At 43.6% G+C, this 24,705-nt stretch overlaps 1 protein-coding gene across 1 annotated transcript in view; it reads right to left on the bottom strand.

The window, feature by feature from the left end:
• Positions 1-24,705, bottom strand: part of SMAD1 (SMAD family member 1) — a 69,875-nt gene that overhangs the window by 10,909 nt on the left and 34,261 nt on the right. Inside the window, exons 3-4 of the mRNA XM_006114681.4 lie at positions 5,120-5,377; positions 2,281-2,397 (exon numbers count right to left, since the gene is read on the bottom strand). Of these exons, the coding sequence (XP_006114743.1) occupies positions 2,281-2,397; positions 5,120-5,377 (375 nt within the window). The remainder of the gene's footprint in view (positions 1-2,280; positions 2,398-5,119; positions 5,378-24,705) is intronic.

Raw genomic sequence — 24,705 nt, 5'->3', positions numbered from 1 at the left:
TGGGGGGATGTTTTTTAACATCAAAAGTCGTCTTATACGCCGGAAAATACGGTAAGTTAAGAGAAAGACTATTTCGTTCATGCTTTGTACATACAGTCTGGGAATCTGGGATAGCTGCTCTGCAGATCAGGGCCCTAAATGCAACCTAAGAAATGCTCATGAAAAGGGCTTTAAGTTTTGTAAAGCCACAGAATTGTTAATCCTTTTTAAGTCATTGTAAAAAGGGCCTTTAATTATTAGTAAAGGGTTACTACATTTTACTTTCCAATTAAGTTGCCAGTAACTACCAAAGCTACCGCTTTGCCCCAGTTCTCAAACTCAGGAAGAAATCTTGCCAGCTGGCCATTCTTACAGAATGAATCATATCTCTCTCACACAGATTTTATACTAACTTCCTTACGTTTGCTTTAAGTCATGCAGAGCAGGTGCGTTTTGTCTCTCTATTCCCAGCATGGGCCAACAATGGAAATTACCCAGCTTCAGTGACAGGATGCAGCTTGTTAAATCAAATCTCTTAAGACTAACAAATCTCTGTAAAGAACACGCTTCTAAACATTTGCAACTAAAATGTTTAACATAAAAATGTATTGAAACAACTGCTTTTATACAACTCTAGAAGACCTTTTAGAGGGCAATTAGACACTAGATGTGCCAATATATAACAAGAGGATGGTCTGCAAACAGACAGACTCAAAAAATGAGCAGGGAGATAGAAGTATAAGAAAAAGATATAAATTTGTCTTTCCCTTGCCACTAAAGAAACAGCGAATTAAAAGAATACCATTTAACTTAGTAGCAGGAAGAAAAAAAAATAAAATATCTTTTCTTTTAAGAATGAAAAGAAAAATGCAAAACATTTCTTTTGGTTGTTAAGGGTCTCACACGTGATATAAAAATTCCATAGCACAGATATTATGTATTTACAAGAAAAGAAATGTGCAGAAGTCTGCAGAGTTAGGTATAAACACTGATAAATGTACTTTAGGCCTTCATCAGCTGCAAAGGACAGTACATAATATAGTGTATAGATCAGCAAAACAACTTGACAAAGATGGTGCTTATCAAATGCAAGCTCACCCTGAAGAAGGAAAATAAGTTAACACAGAACTGATAAGGATATATTAAAGGGTCAGATATAGTCGTAAGCCCAGACATTTTAAAAACTTGTATGAAATTAAACAATAGTTAGATTGATTATAAAGATAAAAAGCATATGAACAAAGTGGCACAGTGTTCAACTTGCTACTCCTCTCCTGGCTGAATGCACGGCTATATGAGCCTAAGTGTTCTCAGAGGGGGCTATTTCTCACCATGTGTTGAATGCACTAAATCCTTTACTCAGCAGTTTATATTTGCAATGTGTTTAAAAAGCCATGTGTAAAAAGTTGTCTGTGCCATAGGACATAAAACAAAATGAAAAGAATTTAACACGTTTTCCCTGCAGCAATACCACCTCACGCTGCAATCTCACAAGCTAAGCAGGGTCATATCAGGTCACTACTTAACATAGGAAAGGAAACATTCCTCCCCCAAGCTCCCAGGAAAAACCCAGGATTCTGCAGGAAGCAGTGTTGGCAATTTAGCAACATGCTCTTCTTCTCTAGAAGTGAGAGCCGAACCAGTGCAATATCCTGACAAGAGGCACTTTGGTTGGACATACCGTGTTTCAGAAGAGAAACATACTAACATTCCTGACTGCTTGTATTAAAGTATTCATGGGACTGCTTGCAAGTGTGAAGATATATTGTATCCCAAAAAAAATCTCAATTTAGGCAGCTATTTTCCCTGCTCTAAAGTCACTCTCACACCATGCAGGTCAACCGTACAATGTCAAGCACAGTCTCAATAAGTCACTATAATACAAATAGATATCTTTCACTGCCTGTTAACAGCAAGCTATGTGCCACTGCACACAATTACCATGCTCTATCGTAACAGCTGTTTAACTTCAGTGATTGTTACAACTTTATGTAACATGCTTTTGGATTCTTCTGGTTGAAATCAACATTTAAAATGAAAAACACTGTGATGCCTTAGTCATGTGTGATCACTTTTTTTTTTTTAAATACACACATCTAGATACTCAGAAGTGAGTTTAATTTCATCTCCAAAGAGTGTAGGGAAGGGGAGAAAAATCCATATTCCCTATAGTTTTTCTTATTGTCTATAGCTACATATTTCCATAAATAACGTGAATCCATATCAATAATCAGCTTTAAAAAATTTTTTTGCAATTCAGAAACCAAGCAGAAAAAAAGACCCATTATAGAAGCATTTTACCTCCTCTGTTTATTTCTTGGGGAATTGAGGGTGCCATCATGGTGGTGTCCATTGGCTGTGAGCCATCCTGTGTCATCTGATCTTCCGGAGGCAGGTAAGCAGGAGGGGGAGTATCAGCTAAATATAGAAAAGGCAGAGATACAACTCCTTCCGTCTCTTTAAAAATGTACATATATAACCACATGAACAGTTGAGCATTAGCTCGGAAATACTTTCAGCCTGACTCGGCTAGAACTTCTACCTACTCATCAGAATGGCTGAGAAAGCAATCATGGACCTTGATCCAGGGAAGCAGAAGGTTATTGTATATGAAAGTAATTTTTATCGTAGTTATATCAATCAAGCTCAGCTGCATGTGTGTCAACAGTGCTTCATAAGTTCAAGGCACAGTCTACAAATCAATGTTTCCATGCTCAGCACCCACAGCCCTACGTTAATACAGAACAGGAACAGAACACAAGCACAGGATTTGGAGTCAAGAGTTTGTAAATGTATTTAGGCATTGTTATGCTCACTGTAACAGGCCATTAAATATTTTAGGTTCTAAGTCTCATTGTTAAAAGGGATTTAAGCTCTTAGGAACGCCTTAAAAATTCCTTCCTGACCCCCACAGATTTTTTGCCCTGATTCATCATATTCAATTACTACCATTCTGCACCAGAGAGCAAGTAAGTGCCTTCCCCTCTGCAGCACTTATCTTCTCCCCTTCCCCACCCAATCAGTGAGTGAGTCACTATCATGACAAGTAACCAAAAGGCAAATAGGCTGGTAACTTCCATGCAACTTTCTGGTCTTCAAAATCTCAAATGAGTTCACGTTAGTAACACAACTCTCAACTAAGCAGGACAGTAAGAAGACAGCAATGTTCTCCCAATTTTTACCATCCTTTTCCACTTGGCCTTACAAGCAGTCCAACTGAGTGGGCAGGCATGCACCATGGATGGTGAGGATAAAAAAATGTGATCCTTTATTCAGAGTCTAAATCTATAAGACATTTGTATAATTGGAACTCTTATGCTGCTGACATACACACCTGAGAAAATATGGCTAGAGAGTACTGTGAAGGACACCATTTTGCCAGGATATGCAACATTTTCACATTTCTAGAGAATAGCCCTGCTCCCCTCCTACATTTTAACAACTGGGTTTCCTCCTGTGCTACTAAAACAAAGTGGGTGTTGGCCAAGAGTCCTGTCTCAAGGCAATGACTCACAATACTGAGTCAGGCTAAGATCTCAAGTTGGATGCCTCCATTTTTCCCCCACCACAACACCCTCCACAATTCAGTTTCTCCATTAAAGCTACTGAGTCTGCTTTACCTCTAGCCAGGAACGCAGGCAAAACAGGACTCATTAGAAACCAAATTCAATGAAGTACCATAAAACCATCTGTAGGCAACCTTTCCCATTACAAACCAAGCATGGGACTCCAGTGACCTGATCTGTATCCACTGGGACACAGGGTCCCAGAACCTAAATCTCTCAAATTCTTATTCTGTACGGTCTTAAATAAAATATTGGGATAGGCGGGTTGCCATAAGTTACTGATTTTTCAAAAGGAATTATAAACACATGCATGCAACACACAAATCTTAACCCAGAAATTTCCCTTGGTGAAGAGACAAATATCAGTAGTTCAACTTCAATGAGCACCCCCTTTACAGAAGAAATAACATGTACAGTTTTGCAAATCTCTCTTCCCCATTCCCTCCTCCAGTCCCGATGGAAGGCAGGCAACACCATTTCCCTAGGTTCATTCTCAGAAGCAAAAAGTTAAAGCAAAAACATTTTTAGAAGCTGCTTTCTTCATTGGGTTGCCAGATGGTTTAAACAAAGATACCGGACACACTTGACATTACATCACAATCCATATTACATCTTATTTAGAAAATACCGGACATTTATATTTTCTCAATTTGTTTCCTGAACAGAAAGCTCAAATACTGGACTGTCCGGTTCAAAACCAGACACCTGGCAACCCTATTTCTTCATGATACTTAGTCATGGACAACCCAAGAAAAAAAAAGACAGGTTTTTATAGAAATAGTCAGTATAGGGATTTTAACCGTTAACTGGTGGGGGCTGGAGCAGCTCCCCGCCTTCTGTGGGCAGGGGGCTGCTCCAGTCCCCTGGGACCCACCCCATGTGGGGGGCACTCCAACCTGGCTAGAGCAGCCTTCCGCCCACCCACAATTAATCGGATATCCATTTAAACGTTAAGTTTAACTAACTAGCTAAACAAACAGGATTTTACATGTCTAATAGCCAACAGCCAAAACAGAAACAAAAGGCAATTGTTTCACTGTCTTTAAGTAAGACATGCTAAGGGTTTCTTTACATGGCCTCTGCTGAGAGACTATTATGCAGCTGAAGCATTAGTTTCTTAGAATTACATCACTATGTGAATAAGTTGAATAAAATAGTGGTAGTGCAATCCTCTTGGGAAACATCTTTTACAGAACTATAAACTAATGCTAAACTTAAAGAGTAAGTTTCTTTCCTGATCACGAACTTTCTGTAGCACTATTTTTTGTCGTCAGATTATTAGACATGCATAATACCACTCTTCCCGCAAAACTACACCAGGACTGAAAGCTGCAATACTGCATTATTTTCCCAAAAGTGAAGCTGATTTGTAAGACAAAAACAAAAAACGTATTCAAGCATTTTACCTGTGTTAGAAAGAATACCAACAACATTTATAATTATTGCTAGGCAACCTGATTTAGTCATTACATTCCCTAACATCTCCAACTAGCTATAGAATACACTTAAGTGCTAGCTGAACAGAATTTACAATATCTAGTAACACCATTTAACTCATAGAGAGGTGATCTTACCTGGCATCTGGAAAGGACTTCCTGGGTCCGAGCTAGCAGGTGAGTGTGGATAGGTACTACTGCTGCTTCCAGGGGAATTTGGATAACTACTATTGGGGGAGTGGGGGAATGGATGACTGTTAGGTTGCTGGAAAGAGTCCGGGAAAGTGGCATTGTGTGGCATGTGAGGCTCATTTTGTCCCAAGTTGCGGAATTGAGCCAAGAGGCTATGCTGAGGGTTGTATTCACTGTGTCTTGGAACCAGCACTGGAGGAAGAACTAGAAGGGGGAAAATGAAAAATAGTGAAGATCAGATCCCTATGGGTTACCATCATGCATAGACAAATACTTAGATCAAGTAAAAAAAGTTTGTCCATGTCCCTTACGCCATATAGATGTGTGTCAGAAATGAGGTAGTCACATTCTAGGAACATATGTTTAGGCAAAAACCCTTTCCTTGTATCCTGTTACTGCATAACTTAAATTCACAATGATAAGACTAGTTGTCTGGATCCCTAGCCATACATTTGTTTTTATGACAGGCGGTAAAGAATAACAAAGGGACAAGCTATAAAAATCTTTTCATTTTTAATAAATTATCAGAGATGCAATGTAACATTATTTCACAATTTAATGCTGACCCATAGTTCATTTTATTGCACTTGGTTCCCATGCTAATCACTTAATGGTTTGTAACCCAAAACCCCACTAATGAGAACATTTTTTTTTTTAAACATGATGCTAATACTACATGGGCCTTGAACTAATCCTGGTTCCAACAGCTGTAATTTTATTTTTAGCTTAGGCAATGTGCTTTAGGGTTAATAAAAAAAGGTTACTAGTTTAACCCTCTATGTCAAATTACCATCAAAAGCTTAATTTAAATAGTGTTACATAACGCAATTAAAACACAGCAGCAATCTGTCAAACTGAAGTCCCACCCTATTATTATGGGACAAGCGAGACACAGGTCAGAACTTGCTCATAATACCAGACTTCCAAGATCCATATACTCCAGGGAAACAGATTTATTTTTAATTTATTTTAACTGAGGAAATGAACAGGACGCCAGATGTGTTAATACATAATAATCTTAGTCAGCTTTTTTAGACAAGCATGTCTGCTTCCAAACTCCTCATAGCAGAGGGTAAATCATTTAGAAGATTAACCAGCCCTTTTTAAAGCACAGCTGTAGATTTTTATTTTGGGAGGAAGAGAATCATGGGAGGAAGGCACACAACAGTGGGAGACCCATGAAACCTGATTCCTTTTGTTCCACCCCACTTCACTCCCTGGCTAAGGAAAATGGGGGAAAAAAATCCCTTTTGGAGCCTGCCAACATCCCAAGAATTGGCTGAGAAGGAAAATAAAGGGTGGGAGGGAATGGAACAAACTAGAACGTCTTATTCCCAGAGGCTTATATGCTGCCCCTCAACTCTGTTCACCCATGTGAGAAAAGGTCTAAGACACAGATGCAAATTTCGCATGTGGCACTATGTTCAAAGGCCTCCTCTTTCATCTGTTTAAAACTCACTCTCTGATGAAAGCAGCTCAGTTGCTGACCTCAAATGCAGAAGATGCCACGAGATTGTTTGCAGTTTTTCATGACTTTGATATATCCAGAGGAGATTTTACTTACACAAGCTAGCTCAGAACTGCAAATCTTTACTTAAGCAGTCCTGACAACAGAGAATTTGTGTTTAGAGAACAAGCTGCAGAATCAGACCTTTGGACTTTAAGGTCGAGTTGCAAGTCAAATCAGTACCAACTGTACATATATATCCAGTTTCACCAACAGCAGTTTTCATTATATTTACAATCCTTAAGCCAGGGTGTCATTATTTAAATGGATTGTTTCACTGTTAACTATCCAGTCATTTAAATGAATACAGTCATGTTACAGGATGCAGGAGAAGTGCTATCTTAAGATCTCACATGCTGGAAGTTTTTGCTCTTTGGCCTGATACATCACCAGGCAAATGAGTAGAAGAAACGTGTTAATTCTATTGTGCATATTCCAGCAACTGGAGAAATTCATTTACATTTACTCCACCATTCACCTCAATATTTCAAATCTTACCAGTAGCAACAAGGCACAATTCCTCTGAATAGAAGGATTCCTCTTTTCATTAAAATCTGCTCTAAAAACCTTTTGGGTCTCCGAGCAGATCTTATTCAATAAAATTCAAATTAGGGATGTTAAAATGCATGCCACTGTGTAACTGTTGAAATTTTCAGGGGTTACACATGGGGCGGCAGCCAGCTCCTGGTGCACACCAGCTGTCACCTGCCACCCCACTCCCAGGGAGCCGGCTTCTAATACAGAGGCAGCAGTGCAGGGCAAAGCTGCCTCCTGTGGGCCACCCCATGCTGCTGCCTCTGGTACAAAATCAGCAGTGAGTCAATAGCCGGCTCCCTGGGAGCTGGACCGGGAGCTGCATGTAACTATTTGAGTAACCGATTACCTCATGTGGTTGCCTGTTTCAGCAGCTACATTCTTATATAGGGTATTACTTGTCACAGCAAACGTGTTGTCCTAATAAATTAGAAGGGAAAAGGTTTTGTGTTTAAAGATGTATTTTCCCCATTTCTGTCTTTGTAATAATTTCTTACTTCTCCGGGCATTAAAACACTACTTCCCTACCTCTCTATTTCCTGCAGGTGAAGGTCAAACTTTTCTAAGCTAATTTCTGAAAAACAAAGTACATCATCTACCTTTCCCACCCTTACAATGACATACATGACATCACAGGAAGCCATGTGATTTATAGCACTTTTTAAAATAGCAAGAGAAACAGGATATTTTCAATATGGTTTTAGTAATTAAAAAGAACAGCAGCAGATTTTCCTTTGGCATATGTACACATCTCCAGTTGCAACTGATCCCTTCACAAAAAAATTAGAAAAAAAAAGCAGGTGTAAGTATGGATGTAAATTCTACATTTCCCCTCCATGTTTTCCTCCTGCATCCAAACCATTCCAAGATACATGATATGATTTTGGAGGGCGGAGAAAAAAAATCTCACAAAAATATATTTCATTACAATGTAATTTAAGTATTTTTCCAAATTGCAGATAGTTGAAATTTATGTAGTATCTTGAAAACTATTTTTTTCAAAATATTTCAAACATTCACAATGCTACAGGGTAAACAAAATCAAAGGAAAAAAAAGACAACTGCAGAGTTTCCCCCTCCCAAAACTCCTTAACTCAAGTGAATTGGTGCTTTAGAGAGTCTCAGCTGGCCTGTCAGGCTACAGCTCGAGTTAGGAGCTGCTAAGTTGTGCTAACACACACTGTACAGTTTAAATGCCATTTCACAGTGTTGCCTAGCTCAAGTGAGAGCTTCTAACTCAAGAGAGGAGTTACTTCCACTTCAGTTAACTGTGCTAGTGTAGCCAAAGATTGTTCAAAAATATGGAGGAATGGACAACTGTTCAAAAATAGTACTGTGAGCACAAATCATTCTTACTCCCATTTAAGCCTGAGAGCTTCTGTTGAAGACTGAACCATACAGAACAACAAATAACTGAGGCTCAGCACAGCAGCAGAAAAGGTTGATCTCTGTAGCAGGTGCTAGCCCCAGAAAGAAGTAAATGAAGGGAAGAAAGCATATATATATATGAGAGAGAGAGAGAGAGAGAGAGAGAGAGAGAGAGAGAGAGAGAGAGAGAGAGAGACAGACAGACAGACAGACAGACAGACAGACAGTGTGTTGCTATTACCTATTAGGGCACATCTCTGCTGGACATTGTCGTAGTGATAGGAAAAGGGAGACATTTCTTTCACAAGCTCTTTCAATGAACAAGAAGAGCTACAGTGAGAAGCAGCAATATTAGTTTTACCTGAAAATCTCTCACTTCTATATAGAAGTCACTATTTAAAAAGGGAAATATATACTCAAAGTGTTTTTCAGAAAAAATCACTAACCACAGATACCTTCTAAACTCAGCAGATCTGAGTGTCACATCTGTCTGCTTCATCAATTAAAAGTAAGGTTTTTAAAGTGCCAATTAGCTGCTTTGTTGAACTGTTGCACAAGACAAAGAGCTAGATTCTATCCTCTCTCAAACACCTGGTTTTTAACTCCAGGTCTAAAATTTGGTCCTCAGTTAGCCTATGCAACAATCCCACCTGAGGTAAACTTAAAAAACAACAAATAGTCGGGTAGCACGTTACAGACTAACGAAACATGTAGATGGTATCATGAGCTTTTGTGGGCACAGCCCACTTCTTCAGATGACCGAAGAAGTGGGCTGTGCTCACGTAAGCTCATGATACCATCTACATGTTTTGTTAGTCTGTAACATGCTACCAGACATTTTTTGTTTAAGTTTATCCTGTACAAACTACCTGGGCTACCCCCTGAAGCTTCTACTTCAGGTAGTTTCTGCAGTCTGTGGGACTGTACAGGTCTAATTAAGACCATAAAACAAAAGGTTTTACAGACCAAAATTACCACCACTCAATGAATAAGAAAGGAGCACCAGAAGGGAGACCAGAAGTGTAATATACCTTTACTTTAGCAAGGCTTTTGATACTGTCTCCCACAATACTCTTGCCAGCAAGTTAAAAGAATGTGGATTGGATAAATGGAGGGTAAGATGGATAGAAAGATGGCTAGAAAGCTGGGCCCAGTGGGTAGTGATCAACGGCTCGATGTCAGGATGGCGGTCGGTTTCTAGCAGAGTGCCCCAGGGTTCAGTTCTAGGACCGGTTTTGTTCAATAGCTTTATTAATGACCTGGATGAGGGGATGGATTGCACCCTCAGCAAGTTTGCAGATGACACTAAGCTGGGGGAGAGGTAAGATACACTTGAGGGCAGAGATAGGGTCCAGAGTGACTTAGACAAATTGAAGGACTGGGCCACAAGAAATCTGTGGAAGTTCAACAAGGACAAGTGTAGAGTCCTGCACTTGGGATAGAAGAATCCCAAGCATTGTTTCAGGCTGGGGACCAACCAGCTAAGTAGTAGTTCTGCAGAAAAGGAGCTGGGAGTTACAGTGGATGAGAAGCTAGATATGAGTTAACAGTGTGCCCTTGGAGCCAAGAAGGCTAATGGCATATTAGGGTGCATTAAGAGGAGTATTGCCAGCAGATCCAGAGATGTCATTATTCCCCTTTATTTGGCTCTGGTGAGGCCACATCTGGAGTATTGTGTCCAGTTCTGGGCCCCCCCACTACAAAAAGGATGTGGACACATTGGAGAGGGTCCAGTGGAGGGCAACCAAAATGATTAGGGGGCTGGAGCATATGACCTATGAGGAGAGGCTGAGGGAGTTGGGTCTGTTTAGTCTGCAGAAGCAAAGAGTGAGGGGGGATTTGATAGCAGCCTTCAAATTCCTGAAGGGAGATTCCAAAGAGTATGGAGAAAAGCTGTTCTCAGTAGTGACAGATGGCAGAACAAGGAGTAACGGTCTCAAGTTGTGGTGCTCGAGGTCCAGGTTAGATATTAGGAAAAACTATTTCACTAGGAGGGTGGTGAAGCACTGGAATGGGTTACCTAAGGAAGTAGTGGAGTCTCCATCCCTAGTGGTGTTTAAGTCTCAGCTTGACAAAGCCCTGGCTGGGTTGATTTAGTTGGGATTGGTCCTGCCTAGAGCAGGGGGCTGGACTTGATGACTTTGAGGTCTCTTCCAGCTCTATGGTTCTATGATTCTATGACTCATGCTCAGAGTTCAAGATGGAAAATCCTGTATGGATGAAGTGGCAAAAGAATAATTAGGAATGAGAAGGAAATCTCTATGGCAATAATTTTAGCTAAAAAACCCTTTTAGAATTTTATAAGCTAAGACCTAAAAAACCCAACCCTACCTCTCCCTTCCACTTGAGTCCTCAGCAGATGAAATCAGCTGCGATACACTGGCTAGCAGCCTCAGTTTAAACAGAGTTGATTTTAGTACATTTTAAGTTGAGGATTCAATCTGAATTTGCTTCACTTTCTTTGGCATTTGTAGTGTTAGATAGCTGATGCGAGCATATTGGTTGGAACCTTTTCTTAAGACCCCACTTTACCTTCCAAAGGTTAAATATCAAATGGAAAGAAAGTTTTGAGGCACTCATTTTTCAGATAGTACAAGAGAACAAGACTTTCCTTGACAAGCATAAGTAGCCTGTAACTACGGGACATATAAAGACACTTACACTCTTTAATACACTCTGTATTTAATTGCTCTTAACAGTAACTAAGATTGTTATGTCCAAAGCTGGTCTCAGAGGACTTAGCTACATTCTGCTGTTCTAACACCACCTGATTCAAACAAGGTTTTTCCTATGCCATGTGGTGGTGAAAATTTGTTTTGCTGTTTCTCAGCAGCGGAAGTGCCAAGATTTTAGCTGTTTGCTTCAATAGGACTTAAGTTACACTAACTGCAAATGGAAAGACTCTATAATAGCCATCCAGCAGTCTGTTTTGGGTGACTATGATCAGACAGGCACACATTCCAGACTATTCATTCAAGGCGACAGCTGAGAGTCTGGTTTTCTTAACTTTATTTCTCAATTTCAGTAGACCTCACAGCTCGATTTGTCATTTTGCATATTTGCTACTGAAGACTTATTTAAAAACATTTGTTGCTTCATTTACTGTAATTTTGAAGTCAGACATCTGGCACAGCACATTTGGAAAGTAATGTTACTAAGTTTCCTGCATTATAATGCTTTGTTAACATGAGAGGCTTTACTTGGATGACCACTGATTCATTAAATTGACATTTGGTCACAGTGCCTTCAGAATTCAGCACGTGTCTATGCTTAAAGGTCTCAGAAGGGTAACCATATTAGTCTAGATCTGTAAAAACACTGAGGGGTCCTGTGGCACCTTAAAAATTAACAGTTTTTTGGACATAAGCTTTTGTGGATCAGAACTCCTTGTTATGATTCAAGGTACACTTATTAGCTTGTAGGAAAAGTAGTCTGGACGGACATTTGAAGTGATCCAACTTCTCAGTACACCTGTAACCAGAGCTACCAAGAAGGGATGTAAAATCCCATTTAACCAGCTAACTAGTTAAACATTACATTTAACCAAGTAACCGGTCCCACACCCAGGGTGCAGTGGGCCACAGCAGCTTGTGGCAGGCCTGGCTAAGCCCACTGCAGGTAACAGGCTGCTTGGGCCATGCCAGACTGGAGCACAGGTCCAGCAGAACTGAACACCTCTACACCTCCCATGGCATGGCTGGCCTGACCAGGCAGGAACAGCCCCCCCTTCCATGCCTGTGTCAGGTGGGGGGCTGCTCCAGCCTGCCTGGGCTGCTGGTTAACCAGTTACCAGTAAGCATCACCCCCATTTAACCGGTTACCTACTACTACCATCAAGTTGCCATATAGGTGAAAAGATTTTCAACCTCAACTCTGGACTGACATCTGACAGGAAACTGGTTAAATTTTTAAAAGGATTTATCCTCATTGACAAATCAATAACAAAATCCCCTTCTCTGATTCACACTGGAGAAGGGGAAAAAATCCTAAAATCTGGTTCCCTTCCAGTTGTTTTCAGTGGTGCATTTTAGAACTGAAACTGGCAAAAATTAGATGAAGAAAGCTGAATACCACATGCCAAACAAACTGACAGTTGTTTGCTATTTTGGGGAATTGTACACACCTGTTGTAGCATACCATTTTTAAAAGATACACCCAATGCTAAAACTATGAAGCAATGTGACAAATCCTCACCAGTGACACTATGTAGTCTCCCATCCCCAAACTTACAGAACTGTAAGACGCCTGCTAGAAAAACAATGTCTAGAAACAAGAATTTCATTAACACGGAAGTCAGACCATTTTTTTCCTTCCCTTGTTTAAAGTCAGCTAGTGACTGACTCCCTGTCTCCAACCCCCTTCCCATCCCTTTCTTCTTCCATGTCTAATTCATCCTGTCTCCATTTTCTTGTCTCCTCTTGGATGGTTTCCACTCAATATATCTTCTCTGTCTTTGAAAAGGACACTTAATTCCCCCCTTTCCCCCCTTCCCACACATACATTCTCCAGACTGGAGCAGCAACAACTTCTCCTTTGCCCTTGCTTTTTTATAGTCTTTCCTTGTTGCTTTCCTCCCCCACCTCTAATTCTATTACTGTCTAATGTTCCTCTCCAAAAATGCTGGCAGTATGGGAGTATTGCACACAGCTGGTACACACTGCTCCCTCTAGTCTTCCTGATCAAAGCTTTCCCATCTGGCCGGAAATAGACCAGAAAACTTAGTGCTGATCAGAGTTCTCCCAGGTGTTAGAAGGAGGAGGGAGTTACTGATCCATCCTGGAATCCTTACACTAGCCATATAGGTCACAAGATAGTAGTGCTTAAGAATAAGGTTGCTGATTACTTAAACGTTGTCCTAAAGTCAATTCTGATATGATTTAGCAGCTGCTACCTTCAGAATCACTAGAACAGGGGTGGGGAATCTAAGGCCCCCAAGGCTCAGGGCTTCCTCCCCTCAGCACTGGGGATCCCATGCTGTTGCTCCAAAATCTACTAGCCAGGTTCCCCCTTTGTTCTAGCATGCAAGGGGAATGTGGAGACAGTCTTCCTCCTTCTCAGTCGTGAATTGTGTCAGTGGGGGGGGGAGGGGTTGTGGGATTTTTAATTTTTTTTGCATTTTTTCCATTTGTGTGTGGCCCCCCCCCATTGATTTTTTGGCCCCCCCAATTGATTTTTTTGGTGGGTCAGTGGCCCCCGACCCTAAACAGTTTCCTCACCCCTGCACTGGAAAAACAACATTAGCAGAAGCAGCATGAGAAGTATGAAACCCAAGTTCAAATGATAAAGCACTAATTTTAGTGATTACATTTGAAAGTGCAGTGAAAAAAAGCACAGATGATAGATAAGAAAAATGTTTTATTGAAAGGGCCAGAAACTGGTTTCAGGGTCCGTAAAGTTTTCTAAATACATTTCAAATCCCTGAGATGGATAGTGAAAAGCCTTAAGCCAGTTTGGGCACAAGTTTCAGAGCGGCACAGCACAAGTTCCCTATCATTTTTCTTTCTATTTATATAAAAAAAACCCTTTTCCTGCTGGATGACAGAGTGATGTCAGCATGTCACTCTGCGTCCCAGAGTTCCTCCCTTCTCAGCGATCCAGTGTTCTTCCTCTCTCACTCCCTGGTGCTCTGGGGGGGGGGGGGGGGGGGGCGGGGAGGTGGAGAAGGGGGAGCTGCATGGTCACCCTGGTGCTGGGGTTGGGAGAAACAGTAGCCATGTGGCTTCCTCCCTCCCCGGTGCTGGGGGTGGGGTGGGCCGGAGCCACACAGTCTTCCCTTCTCCCCCATGCTTAGAGGGGCCACAGCCTCCCCCTCCCTGGTGCTCTGGGGAGGCAGGAGGGAGGTTGGCAAGCACAGCAAGCAGGGGGCATAGGCTACTAACACATGCATGAACAAGTTTTTAGTGAAACATGATACAAAATGCAGGCTATAGCCCATTTTAAATGTGATTTATCTCAGGACAGCACAGATCTCAAACAGGCTTGGCCAAGACTATCAAGGGTTTTCTCCTCGCTAGTGAACTGCAGAGTTGCCTTTGTGATTTAAAAAAAAAAAAAAAAAACACCAACTACCACCTTTTTTCCTCTCCCTAATCAGACACAGATGCGGTGTGTGTGTTGTTATACTGGCTCCATTTAGACAGCAAGTGACTCTGGAAAATGATCAAGTTCAATCTGAAAAAGCATATGGAGGGCATGAGAGGAGTCCATGCTGGGGATGAATACAGCAGCACATGGCTACTGTTTCCCCAGAGTCAGACCTCTGCTGCCATGGCAGCAAGAAGCCTCCTATACATTCAGCACATTGCTTCTTACCCTCAAAAACAAGCTGCCTATCTCAAATGACCTGCACTATGAATCCCAGGTATGCTGACTGACTGGAACATCTGTCTTCTAACCGAAATTAAAAACAAGTTTCTTGCTTCAAATTTCCCAACAAAATGACACTGAATGGCAGTTATGCTTCATACAGCAATTTGGGCAGAGCACCAATCTCAACTCTCCTCACCTTTAGGGCATAGGCTACAGCTGACAGCACAGACCCAGAGCGAGTTTAATAAAGGAATAGGTCAACTGAGCTAACCATCCATTTCATCCACTGGTTACTAGGCACGTAAGAGGTTAACCAATAAAGCTGATGCTTAACAGTTCCAGTTAACTGGTAAACTCCCAGGGGGACAGAAGGGAAGCTTGTGGGGCCAGCAGTCTGTGTGGGTCTAGAACACTGGCAAGCCCATAGAAGCTGGGAACCCCGCAGAGCTTGTTTAACACGTAACCAATTTACATTTTAATTGGTTACACCAGCGGTTCTCAATGTACTTGCTACACTTAAAGACAGAGGCACAGCAGTCGGAACCTGGCGTGAGCAGTTTTCCCCACTGCGCCTCTGCCTCCCCAGCGGAAACAGTGCTGGGTCCAGCTCCCCCACCTTGCTGCCTCTGATACAGAGGCAGCTGGGGGTGGAAGTGACTAGTCGAGTAGTGACTTGACTACCCGATAAGTCTAGACTTATTGGGTAGTTGAGTAGTTGCTTATATCCCTAACTCTGGTGTATGAGAGAAAGTGGGGAGCGTCTTTCTCCTTTCTCAGTTGGGGGCCACTTCTCACTTGCGTGCAACTGTTGACTGATCTTTCTTTGGGTCAGTGGCCCCCAGCCCAAAAAAGGTTCCCCACCTCTGGCATAAAGGGACTGCCCTGTCCACGACAGGTGGAAAGCATTGACCAGATGCTCCTGGCTGTGGCCTGTAAGGAGCAAAACCATGGGCACTTCCTGTTCAGGCAGGTCCCAAGTAGGTCCCCCTGGGGATGACCCCACTCACAGAAAACGGAGAAAGCTACTTCCACCCTGAGGCACCACTCCTGGGATTGAAAAGACCGGATGAGGTGATCCACATGGTTGTTTTGCAGGCCCAGAAGGCATAAGGCTCAGAGGTAGGTGAATGTTGTGAAATCGCAAAAGGCAATGGCTTCCAGGCAGTAAGAACGTTAAATATCAACTAACTGAATAGTCAATGCAAAATGCATCGACTATTCTTCAATTAGTCGATGGGATGCCGCCGCTTTCGGTGGCTCAAAGGCAAGGCAAAAGCGCTGCGTGGAGCCTGAGATCAGCTGGGGACTCCATGAGGCTCTGCTGCTTTGAACCGCCGCAAGGAGTCTGATGCCGGGCTCCCTGTGGCATTTCAAAGTGGTCGCGCCTCACTGAGTCTGGGATCAGCAGGAGAGTCCCCAGCTGATCCCAGGCTCCACTTGGCGCTGCCGCTTTGAAGTGCTTCATGCAGTCTGGAGACAACATGTGGGGCTGAGGGGTCTGGCCCCAGGCTCCACATAGCGCTACCACTTTGAAGCACCCCTTTAGCTCTCCCCCCCCCCCCCCTCCGCCCTTGCTGTCTCTTTCTGATAGAAACAGCAAGGGGTGGGGAAACTAGTTAACTAGCGACTATCAGATAAGCATTTGCTTATCAGATAGTCAACTAGTCCTTCACATCCCTACCAGGCACAGGGGAGAGGAGCAAGCACCACCCTGTCGATGGATATGAAACATCACTGTGGTGTTGTATCATGGTGATGATGGACACTTGCCCTGTAGGTGGGTCAGGAACACATGGCAAGAAAGATGAACCTCCCTCAGCTCCCAGACATTGATATGCAATGTCAGTACTGTGCAAGACCACAGGGCTTGTGTTTGAAAATGATTTACATTCCCTACCCATACCCCTGTATCCGAGGCATCCATAACCATCAGAGTGGCTGGCTGTGGCCTAAGTGATGACTCCATGAAGATCAGTTTAAGCCACTGCTCGCTCTCTTTGGTCCACGGCTTAAATCCCCTGCAGATACTGCTCTTCTCTGGCAGATGATCCTCTCAGACACTTCAAGCAGGTGGTGTGAGGATCCTCTCTGGGCATACCTTGCCCCATTTCACACATTGGTTGAAACCCTGGGGCCACTGCATGCCCCAGGAGCACAAACAATAGGAGGGAGAACACACCCAACCCACGCTAACTACTCTAAGATAACACACACAAAACTAATCTACACTACAAAGAAACTAAAGGCTGCAATGCTAGGCTGCAATGCTAGGGACTAACTACTTGCAAAGCAACAATGTAGAAGCGTCAATGACCTTCACTGGCAGAAAGAAGGAACTGAAGCAGGAGACAGGTCCACAGGGGTATATGTATGAAGCTGTGAGGCGTCCACAGCCCACCCAATAGGTACTGCTAGGAAACAGTCTTCCAATGACACGAGTAGTCAGTCAAAGAAGAACTGAGTTTATTTGGATTAATGGACCATAGACTTTTTCCTAGCTTGACTGCATGTTAAACTCTCAACAGTCCTTAGGATTTTATGCTCAGGGTCCAAAAAGCACCTCAGGTTTGGAGAAATTCTGAAATGCAAGGGATTTTCAAAAGCAGATAACTAGAATGTCTGTCTATTGGGTGGGTGGGAACTGGAATGGAAAGTAAAAGAGCTAAATAGGAATCCAAGATAATTAATTTGCAGGCAGAAATTTCTTATCCATAACTCTTCAAATTAACTCTGATATTTTTCTCTTTCATATTTACTTGAAGGAGGGTAGTTATGTACAATACACAAAGTTCTCTCAGAATTGTCTCGAGCCATAAGTATGACTATTATTTTTAAAATTGCATAAGGATGTATAAAAAGGCAACCTAATTTTGTATTTTAATTTTTTTTTTCTTCCTGGTTTTTTTTTCCTTAGAAATTCAGGTCTTGTACAGCTTGGATAACTATGACAACCAGAGAACTAGTGAAATGAAAATTCAAAAGATAAGATAATTAAAGTGATTCAATCAAATTGTTTCCAGTTTATAAAAACAAAAACACACACACACACACAAACACCTTTCAAAAGGAAAAACAACACTTCAGAGAAAGGAAACTGATTAAAGATTCATCATACCTTTCCTGCTTCAGTTAGGCAAGAGAGTTAACAACAGGCTTCAAGATCCCCCAACAAGTTACCCAAGCAAAACTAGTGGTGTCATTGCTGGTATCTCCAAGGGAAGGAAAAAAAAAACAAAAAACAAAAAACCCCCACCACATTCCCTCCCTCCCTCCCCCTCCCTCCCTCCCAACCTTGGACCTTTTCCTCTCCTGCTTCCAGCCACACAAAAACCATACATAATCCCAGATTTAAAAAAAGCCTCATGGTCACCTTTAACTAAATCAAGGAGTAAACTGAAAGAGACAGTTTAGATTTTTCAAGAGGTTCTTAAATAAAAGTTGTGTGCAAGTTTTGGCAGTGCAAGGCAAAGCTTTTAAAAAGCAGCCAGTCAGATTTGATGTAGCCATTAACTACACCATTGTCTGCATTAGCAAGTGTGCAGCATACAAATGATTCTGCATAAAACCAGCAACAGTTGAGCTATCCAACATGCTTGTAGAAGGTGCTTCTTTCTGACAATTGTATCTGTTTGCCAGATGACAAGCTGCCCTCAGCATTTTCTTCCTTATATCACCATTTGCATTCAGCAGCCTATGAAGAAGCATGCTTTCAACAAAGCCTAGATTCTCCCAGGCTTGCAGTTTCCAGAAGCCTCCTCTCTTGCCCTTCCCCCAGCATTTCATTACAGTCAAATGTTCTGTTTTCAGCCTCCAGTTTGTTGCTTTAGGGGGAAAAAAGCTTATTTGAGGTGAAATTTTAATTTTAAAATTAAAAAAAATTGAATCTGGAGTTAAAATTGAGATTTTTCAAATACATAGCTATTGTTAAAAATCTATATGCTTGTGTATAGGAGACAAGCATCACTTCAGCATCTTAAGTTTTAAAAAGCGTATAAAAAAAAAAAAGTTGAGGCCTTCATTCCCCAGTTCAGAGTACTGTGATTTTAAACATCAAGAGTTGATTTTTTTTATATCAACCAGCTTTTCAAAAAAGCCCAAATGTAATAATGAAATAGAAAGTGTAACAAAATATACATCGTCTCAGAGGGGTAGCTGTGTTAGTCTGTATCTGCAAAAACAACAAGGAGTTCTGTGGCACCTTAAAAACCAAACATATTTAATTGGGCATAAGCTTTCATGGGTAAAAACCATTTCATGCAATGCATCTGACAAATATGCCCAAATAAAATCTGTTCATTTTTACAGGCCTACTAGACCTGGAAGGTTGGCAACTTCAGCTATAGAAACAGAGCTGTGGTTGACATACCTTAAGCCAAGCTTGGTGCCATCTCCATAGCGGGAAGGTGACGGGAGGAAACGCTTTTGTCGACTTCCCTTACTCTGGGACACCTTCAGTATTCAATTTAGCGAACACCCGAAGATCAATATCCAGTGTGGTAAATATAGAGATGGCCTTCATCTTTCTTTTCTACTGCATTTGTAGAAAACTGGGCGCAAAGGGGTCTCGGTCCATGAGTAGGAATCCTAGGTGCTACTATGATACTACTGAAAATGACCAAGTGTGGGGCTTGAGCTGCAGGCCTGTAAAATGTCAGAGTAGAAGTTTGTTCCCAGACGTCAGCTCAAGCTTCAACACTGCAATTTTACAACCCTGCAGCCTAAGCCCCACAAACTAACATCAGCTGACGCTGGCGAGCTTATAATTGCTATGTAGCCCCGGTCTAGTTCAGTGGTACTCAACCTTTTCAGAGTACCATACCCCTCTGAGGAGTCAGATTTGTCTTGTGTACAGCCAAGTATCATCTCATTTAAAACTACTTGCTTCCGCCCTCCTTACCCCCCCAAAATATTCATACATAAAAATACAAAAAAAAGTGTCACAGAACAATGTTACTGAAAGTTTGCTTACTCATTTTACCATGTTGTCATAAAATCAATTTGATTATATTTACATGTCAGTGTGTAGTATACAGAGCAGTATAAATAAGCCATTGTCCAACTGAAATTTTAGTCTGTAATAATTTTGCTAGTGCTTTTTTTAAATGTACCGTATATTCCGGCGTACAAGACGACCTCTGAAGTTAAAAAACATCCCCCAAAAATCGGGGGTCGTCTTGTACGCCGGATGCCCCGCCGCCGGAGCCCCTCCGCGGCTTTGAAAGCCTCGGGGGAAGCCGGCGCGGGGGGGGGGCATCCCAGGCGCGCATGGGCTGCCCCCCCTCCGGAGCCCCTCCACGCATGGGCTGCCCCCCCGCCGGCTTCCCCCGAGGCTTTCAAAGCCGCGGAGGAGCTCCGGCGGGGAGGCAGCCCATGCGTGCCTGGGATGCCCCCCCGCCGGCTTCCCCCGAGGCTTTCAAAGCCGCGGAGGGGCTCCGGTGGGGGGGGGGGGGTGGGAGGAAGCCCAGGCGCTCCTGGCGGCTTTGCTCCCGGTGCCTCTGGTCTGCTGGGGACCATCTCCAGCAGACCAGGGACACCGGGAGCAAAGGAGGCGGAGGGGCGCTGGGGTATAAGATGAAACCCTATCTTTTAATTAAAAAGATAGGGGGTCGTCTTATACGCCCAGTCGCCCTATACGCCGGAAAATATGGTAGCCTGTTGTAAAACTAGGCAAATATCCAGATGAGTTGATATGCCTCCTGGAAGACCTCAGAGTACTTTCCAGGGCTTCACTCATTTACTTCAGTAGCCTTTAGATTAGGCCCTAAAGCCCTGACTCAACAAAACATTTAAGTACATGTTAAAACTACACTCTGCTGAGCAATTATTTCTGGAATATTTTGATTAAGGCCCTGTCTATGCTGGCAAATTGTCTCCTAAACCCCTTTTTAGCAACAAAACCCAGAGAGCATTCACATTGCAAGGCAACAAAAGTTGCAACAAATGCTCAGTTTTGGCAACAAAATACTTCTCCCTCTCCCTTTACTGTTGACAACCATGTACCTTGTACTACATGAGATATTTTGTTGAGTTTATTGTAGGGATGTCAATGTGTAGATGACTGCACAATTAACCAATAAGACTGGGCTTATCTGTTAATCTTGTCAACCATAGCCTCCCACCCCGCTTCCTCTGTATCAGAGGCAGCAACTGGGAAGAGAGTGGGAGCTGATGCCCATGAGGAGCTGGCTTAAAAGCTCCCCATGAGCACCAGATCGACCTGTTCCTTCCCACTCCCATGAGAGAGGCAGCAGCACAAAGGGTGAGGGGGGAAAGCGGTAGCAGATACACACAGGGAGCTAGTTTTCAAGCAGGTTCCCTTTATGTGCCAGCTCTGGGGTGCTGTCTGCCCCCAGCACTGCAGCCTCTATCAGAGGCAGCAGTGTGGTGGCAGCAGGCGGGGCTGCTGCCATGAAGCCACCTCTGTCCATGGTGGCCCAGGCTTGCCACAGACAGAGGTTGCTCTGCAGCAATAGCCCCTGTCCATGGGGGGGTCCAAGCTCCCCGTCTGCTCACAATGGGGAGCCCATACTGGCGATCCAGCCTTGTGCTCCCAGCAAGACCGGAACCAGTGCTGGGGGAGCAGAGTGGAGAAAGCCCTGAGTTTTCCTAGATTTTAAAATCATATTTTAATCTAGGAAGTGTCTCTCATCACAGCAGATATGAACCCCGAGATCACTCAAGCAAGCGCATCCGGCTGCACACAATGCGGTGGTGAGCACACTAAATGAGCAGGGAAGGTGGCTAAGATGATGGCAGAGGAGCCGGGCTGTGGGGACAAGGAGCAGCTGGATTTTCTGAGGGAGTGGCACATGCGCTTATTCCAGTGCTGCCTGCAGATCCTGCCAGAGATACTCATCCCTGGAGACCAGCAAGTCTCCAATTGGGGAGATGATGGGAGCTGGATGCTGCTCCCAGGCTGCTGCTAGGTGGTGTGTACAAGGCTGAGAGGGCCTGTTGGGAGTTGTCTCAGGGCTTGTCCCATCGAGGTGCCTCAAGGGCGGGTTCAGTTTGTGGCTGGCTCCCAGGCTGGGGATCCTGCCGCTGCTCTATTGGCCAGAATCCTGACAATGGAGCAGCAGGAAGCCATGCCTGTGACAGGGAGCCTGAGAGCTGCGCAGGCACAAAAAGCAAGTAAGTGCTGCCCAGACCCTGCACACCCCACCAAGATCCTGCACCACCAGCCTGTTCCATAACCCCTGGCCAGACATCCACCAGCACTCTGTTCCTGTCTCCTCTCCAGGCCAGATACCTACCCCCAGCTTGCTTTTTTCCCTTCTCTCCTGGCCAGGCACCCTACTTCTAGCTTGCTCATACACCCTACCTCCCACCCAGATCCTGCACCCCCATCCCTATCCCACTCACTAGTAGCTCTGTCCTGCACACTGAACCCCTAATTTTTGGCCCCACCCCGGAGCCTGGGGGGCCCCAAAAATCCACTAACCCTGGAACCCCATTAGAGTTAATCGGGCCTAAGGCCTTGAACCTCAGTTCTCCCTCCCCTACCCACTCCTACAATGGGACTGGAGTGCCAGGGGAGTGAGGGATTTCAGTTGGGGACCACATTAGCGAGGGTTCGGGGGTTTTTTTTGTTTGTTTTTTGCTTCTCACTAGTGTGATCCCTGTGATTTTTCTGTGGGTCAGTAGCCCCTGACCCAAAAATGGTTCCTCACTCTTGCCATAAAAAAAGACAAAGTTGAAACCTTGTGCGTTAGACGTAATATTTTACTTTATTTAAAAATGAAGCCTAGCCAACAAGCCCCGTAATTGGGGCCAAGCCCCCCATCTAGCCACAGCATCGTAACACTCCTGCACCCCCCGCACACCCCAACAATGAGCCCACCACACACCTGAGCCCCCTGCCCTGAGCTCCTCATACCCCCACATCCCCAGTCCCTCACTATAACTCTCCTGCATTCCCCCCCATACCCGAGTCCTGTGCCCTGAGGGGATCATACACCCTAACTCCTGCCCTGGGCCCCTCATACAGCCCAAACCAGACTCCTGCACCTCCACATCCCCAGCCCTCTGCTGAAGGATTGACAGAAGACAGCCTGAATGGGTACATGAATCTGTATTTGACCAGTTATGATGTAAACTTCAAAGAAGTGTATGAAAAGATTCAGCAGCGGAAGTCCCATTAAATACAGTCAGAGTACAATGTTTCATTTATGCTGTTGTTCATCATTATGTCAATTACCAAGAATATTAAGTTGTATATTTTCAGTCATGCAAATGGGCATTCTTATCCGGCTCTTTGTTGACCATTAGTTCTGAATTTTGATGTAGTTTGTCTCTTTGGTTTGAAAAAGTTGCCGACCCTTGCTCTAGTGCATGGGGCTGGGGGCGGAGGGAGGTTTGACATCGCAGTGGCGTAGGGCAGTAAGTTGCTCTAGTGCAGCTGATGAGGTGCTGTATTCCTGTGAGCTGGCTAAGCTCTGCCTGAGTCCGCATTGATGTGCGCTCAGATATCAATAGAATCTTGCTGGGAGATGGTATTGAAGCTTTGCCTAATGTAGATTCCATAGCAGGGCAGCCACTTCCCCATCACCGTGATACAACACTCTCCCAAACCATTCCTTGTACTGTGTTGCCAGAAGCAAGGCAGCACGCAGACTGGCTGTATAAGGAGTGGGGCGCACCTCCACCTCCCCCACTAGCATCCAGAAGCAGAGCCCAGGTTTGCCTGTTAACCTTCAGTAGAGATATATCAGAGTAATGGCCGCCTGTAACCAAGCGTAGGATTATTACAAATTGTTTCCATGTACATCTTCTGCACAAGCACTGACTGTACTTTCTTGGGGACCCATGCCCAACACTTCTCCTTTCCTTCCCACCTTTAAAATTCACCAGAATCAGACTATCTGGAGAGATCTGTGTTTGCCTCTAGGCTAACAAGAAAAGTGGCCAGTTTTGTTCAGAGACGTGCATGTTAGTGAATTATTACAATCTTAATTGTGAATCTTGCAGTCATTCCATTAATCATGGTTACTTTTCTGGATCAGAATTTGTGAAGTTAGGCACTTTCAAAGCATCAGAGGACAAGGGAGGATCTGGTGAAGGACAGAGATGTAAAATCCCATTTAATTAGATACCCCGTTAAAAAGGGCACATGGAGCGGGGACAGGCTGGAACAGTGGGTTAACTGGTATCATTTACATCCCTAATCAAGGATGTGTTGCATGTTTCAACACTTTCAGAACAGGAAAAAAAAAAAAAAAAAGAGAGAGAGAACAAAGAAGACCTATGAAGACACAAGTCAGACCAGAAGCCACTTAGTGCATGCTAAAGCTCATAGAAGACCAAAATGAGATGCTCAAGTGTCCTATCAAGATGGAGAAAAAACAGAAACAAAGGCCTCCCTGTCAGCACATTCAGAACTCTTTTCATAGCAACCTTCCCTCCACGGTCACACATGCAAAATTCTTTATCTAGCAACCATCCCTCTTTGTCCACACACTAACTAATTTTCAGTCTGGTAGTGTTTTTTTCCCAGCACACACTATTCCCCGTGAAAGCACCTGTGACTTTGAAAGCCGGATGTTAACATTATAGTGAGGTTTTCCAATAATTCTTACCATCCCTTACCACTGAGCATCCTAAGTGAAAGACATCAAATAAAGACTAGGGATGTTGGTGAGCTTGTAATTGAATAGCTGTGTAATAGTGTGAAATTTTAGTGGCTACATGACTATTTGATAGTCCCTGGGGGCAGGGCCAGCAGCAGTGCACTCCCGATCCCACTCCCAGGAAGCCCCCTACCTCTCTGTGCTGCTGCCTCTCTATCAGAGGCAGCAGTGTAGGATGACAGGCAGGC

Source organism: Pelodiscus sinensis, chromosome 5 (assembly GCF_049634645.1).
Source record: "Pelodiscus sinensis isolate JC-2024 chromosome 5, ASM4963464v1, whole genome shotgun sequence".
Classification (NCBI taxonomy): Eukaryota; Metazoa; Chordata; order Testudines; family Trionychidae; genus Pelodiscus; species Pelodiscus sinensis.
The sequence above is the reverse complement of the archived record's forward strand: the minus strand, read 5'-3'. Positions and strand labels throughout refer to the sequence as shown.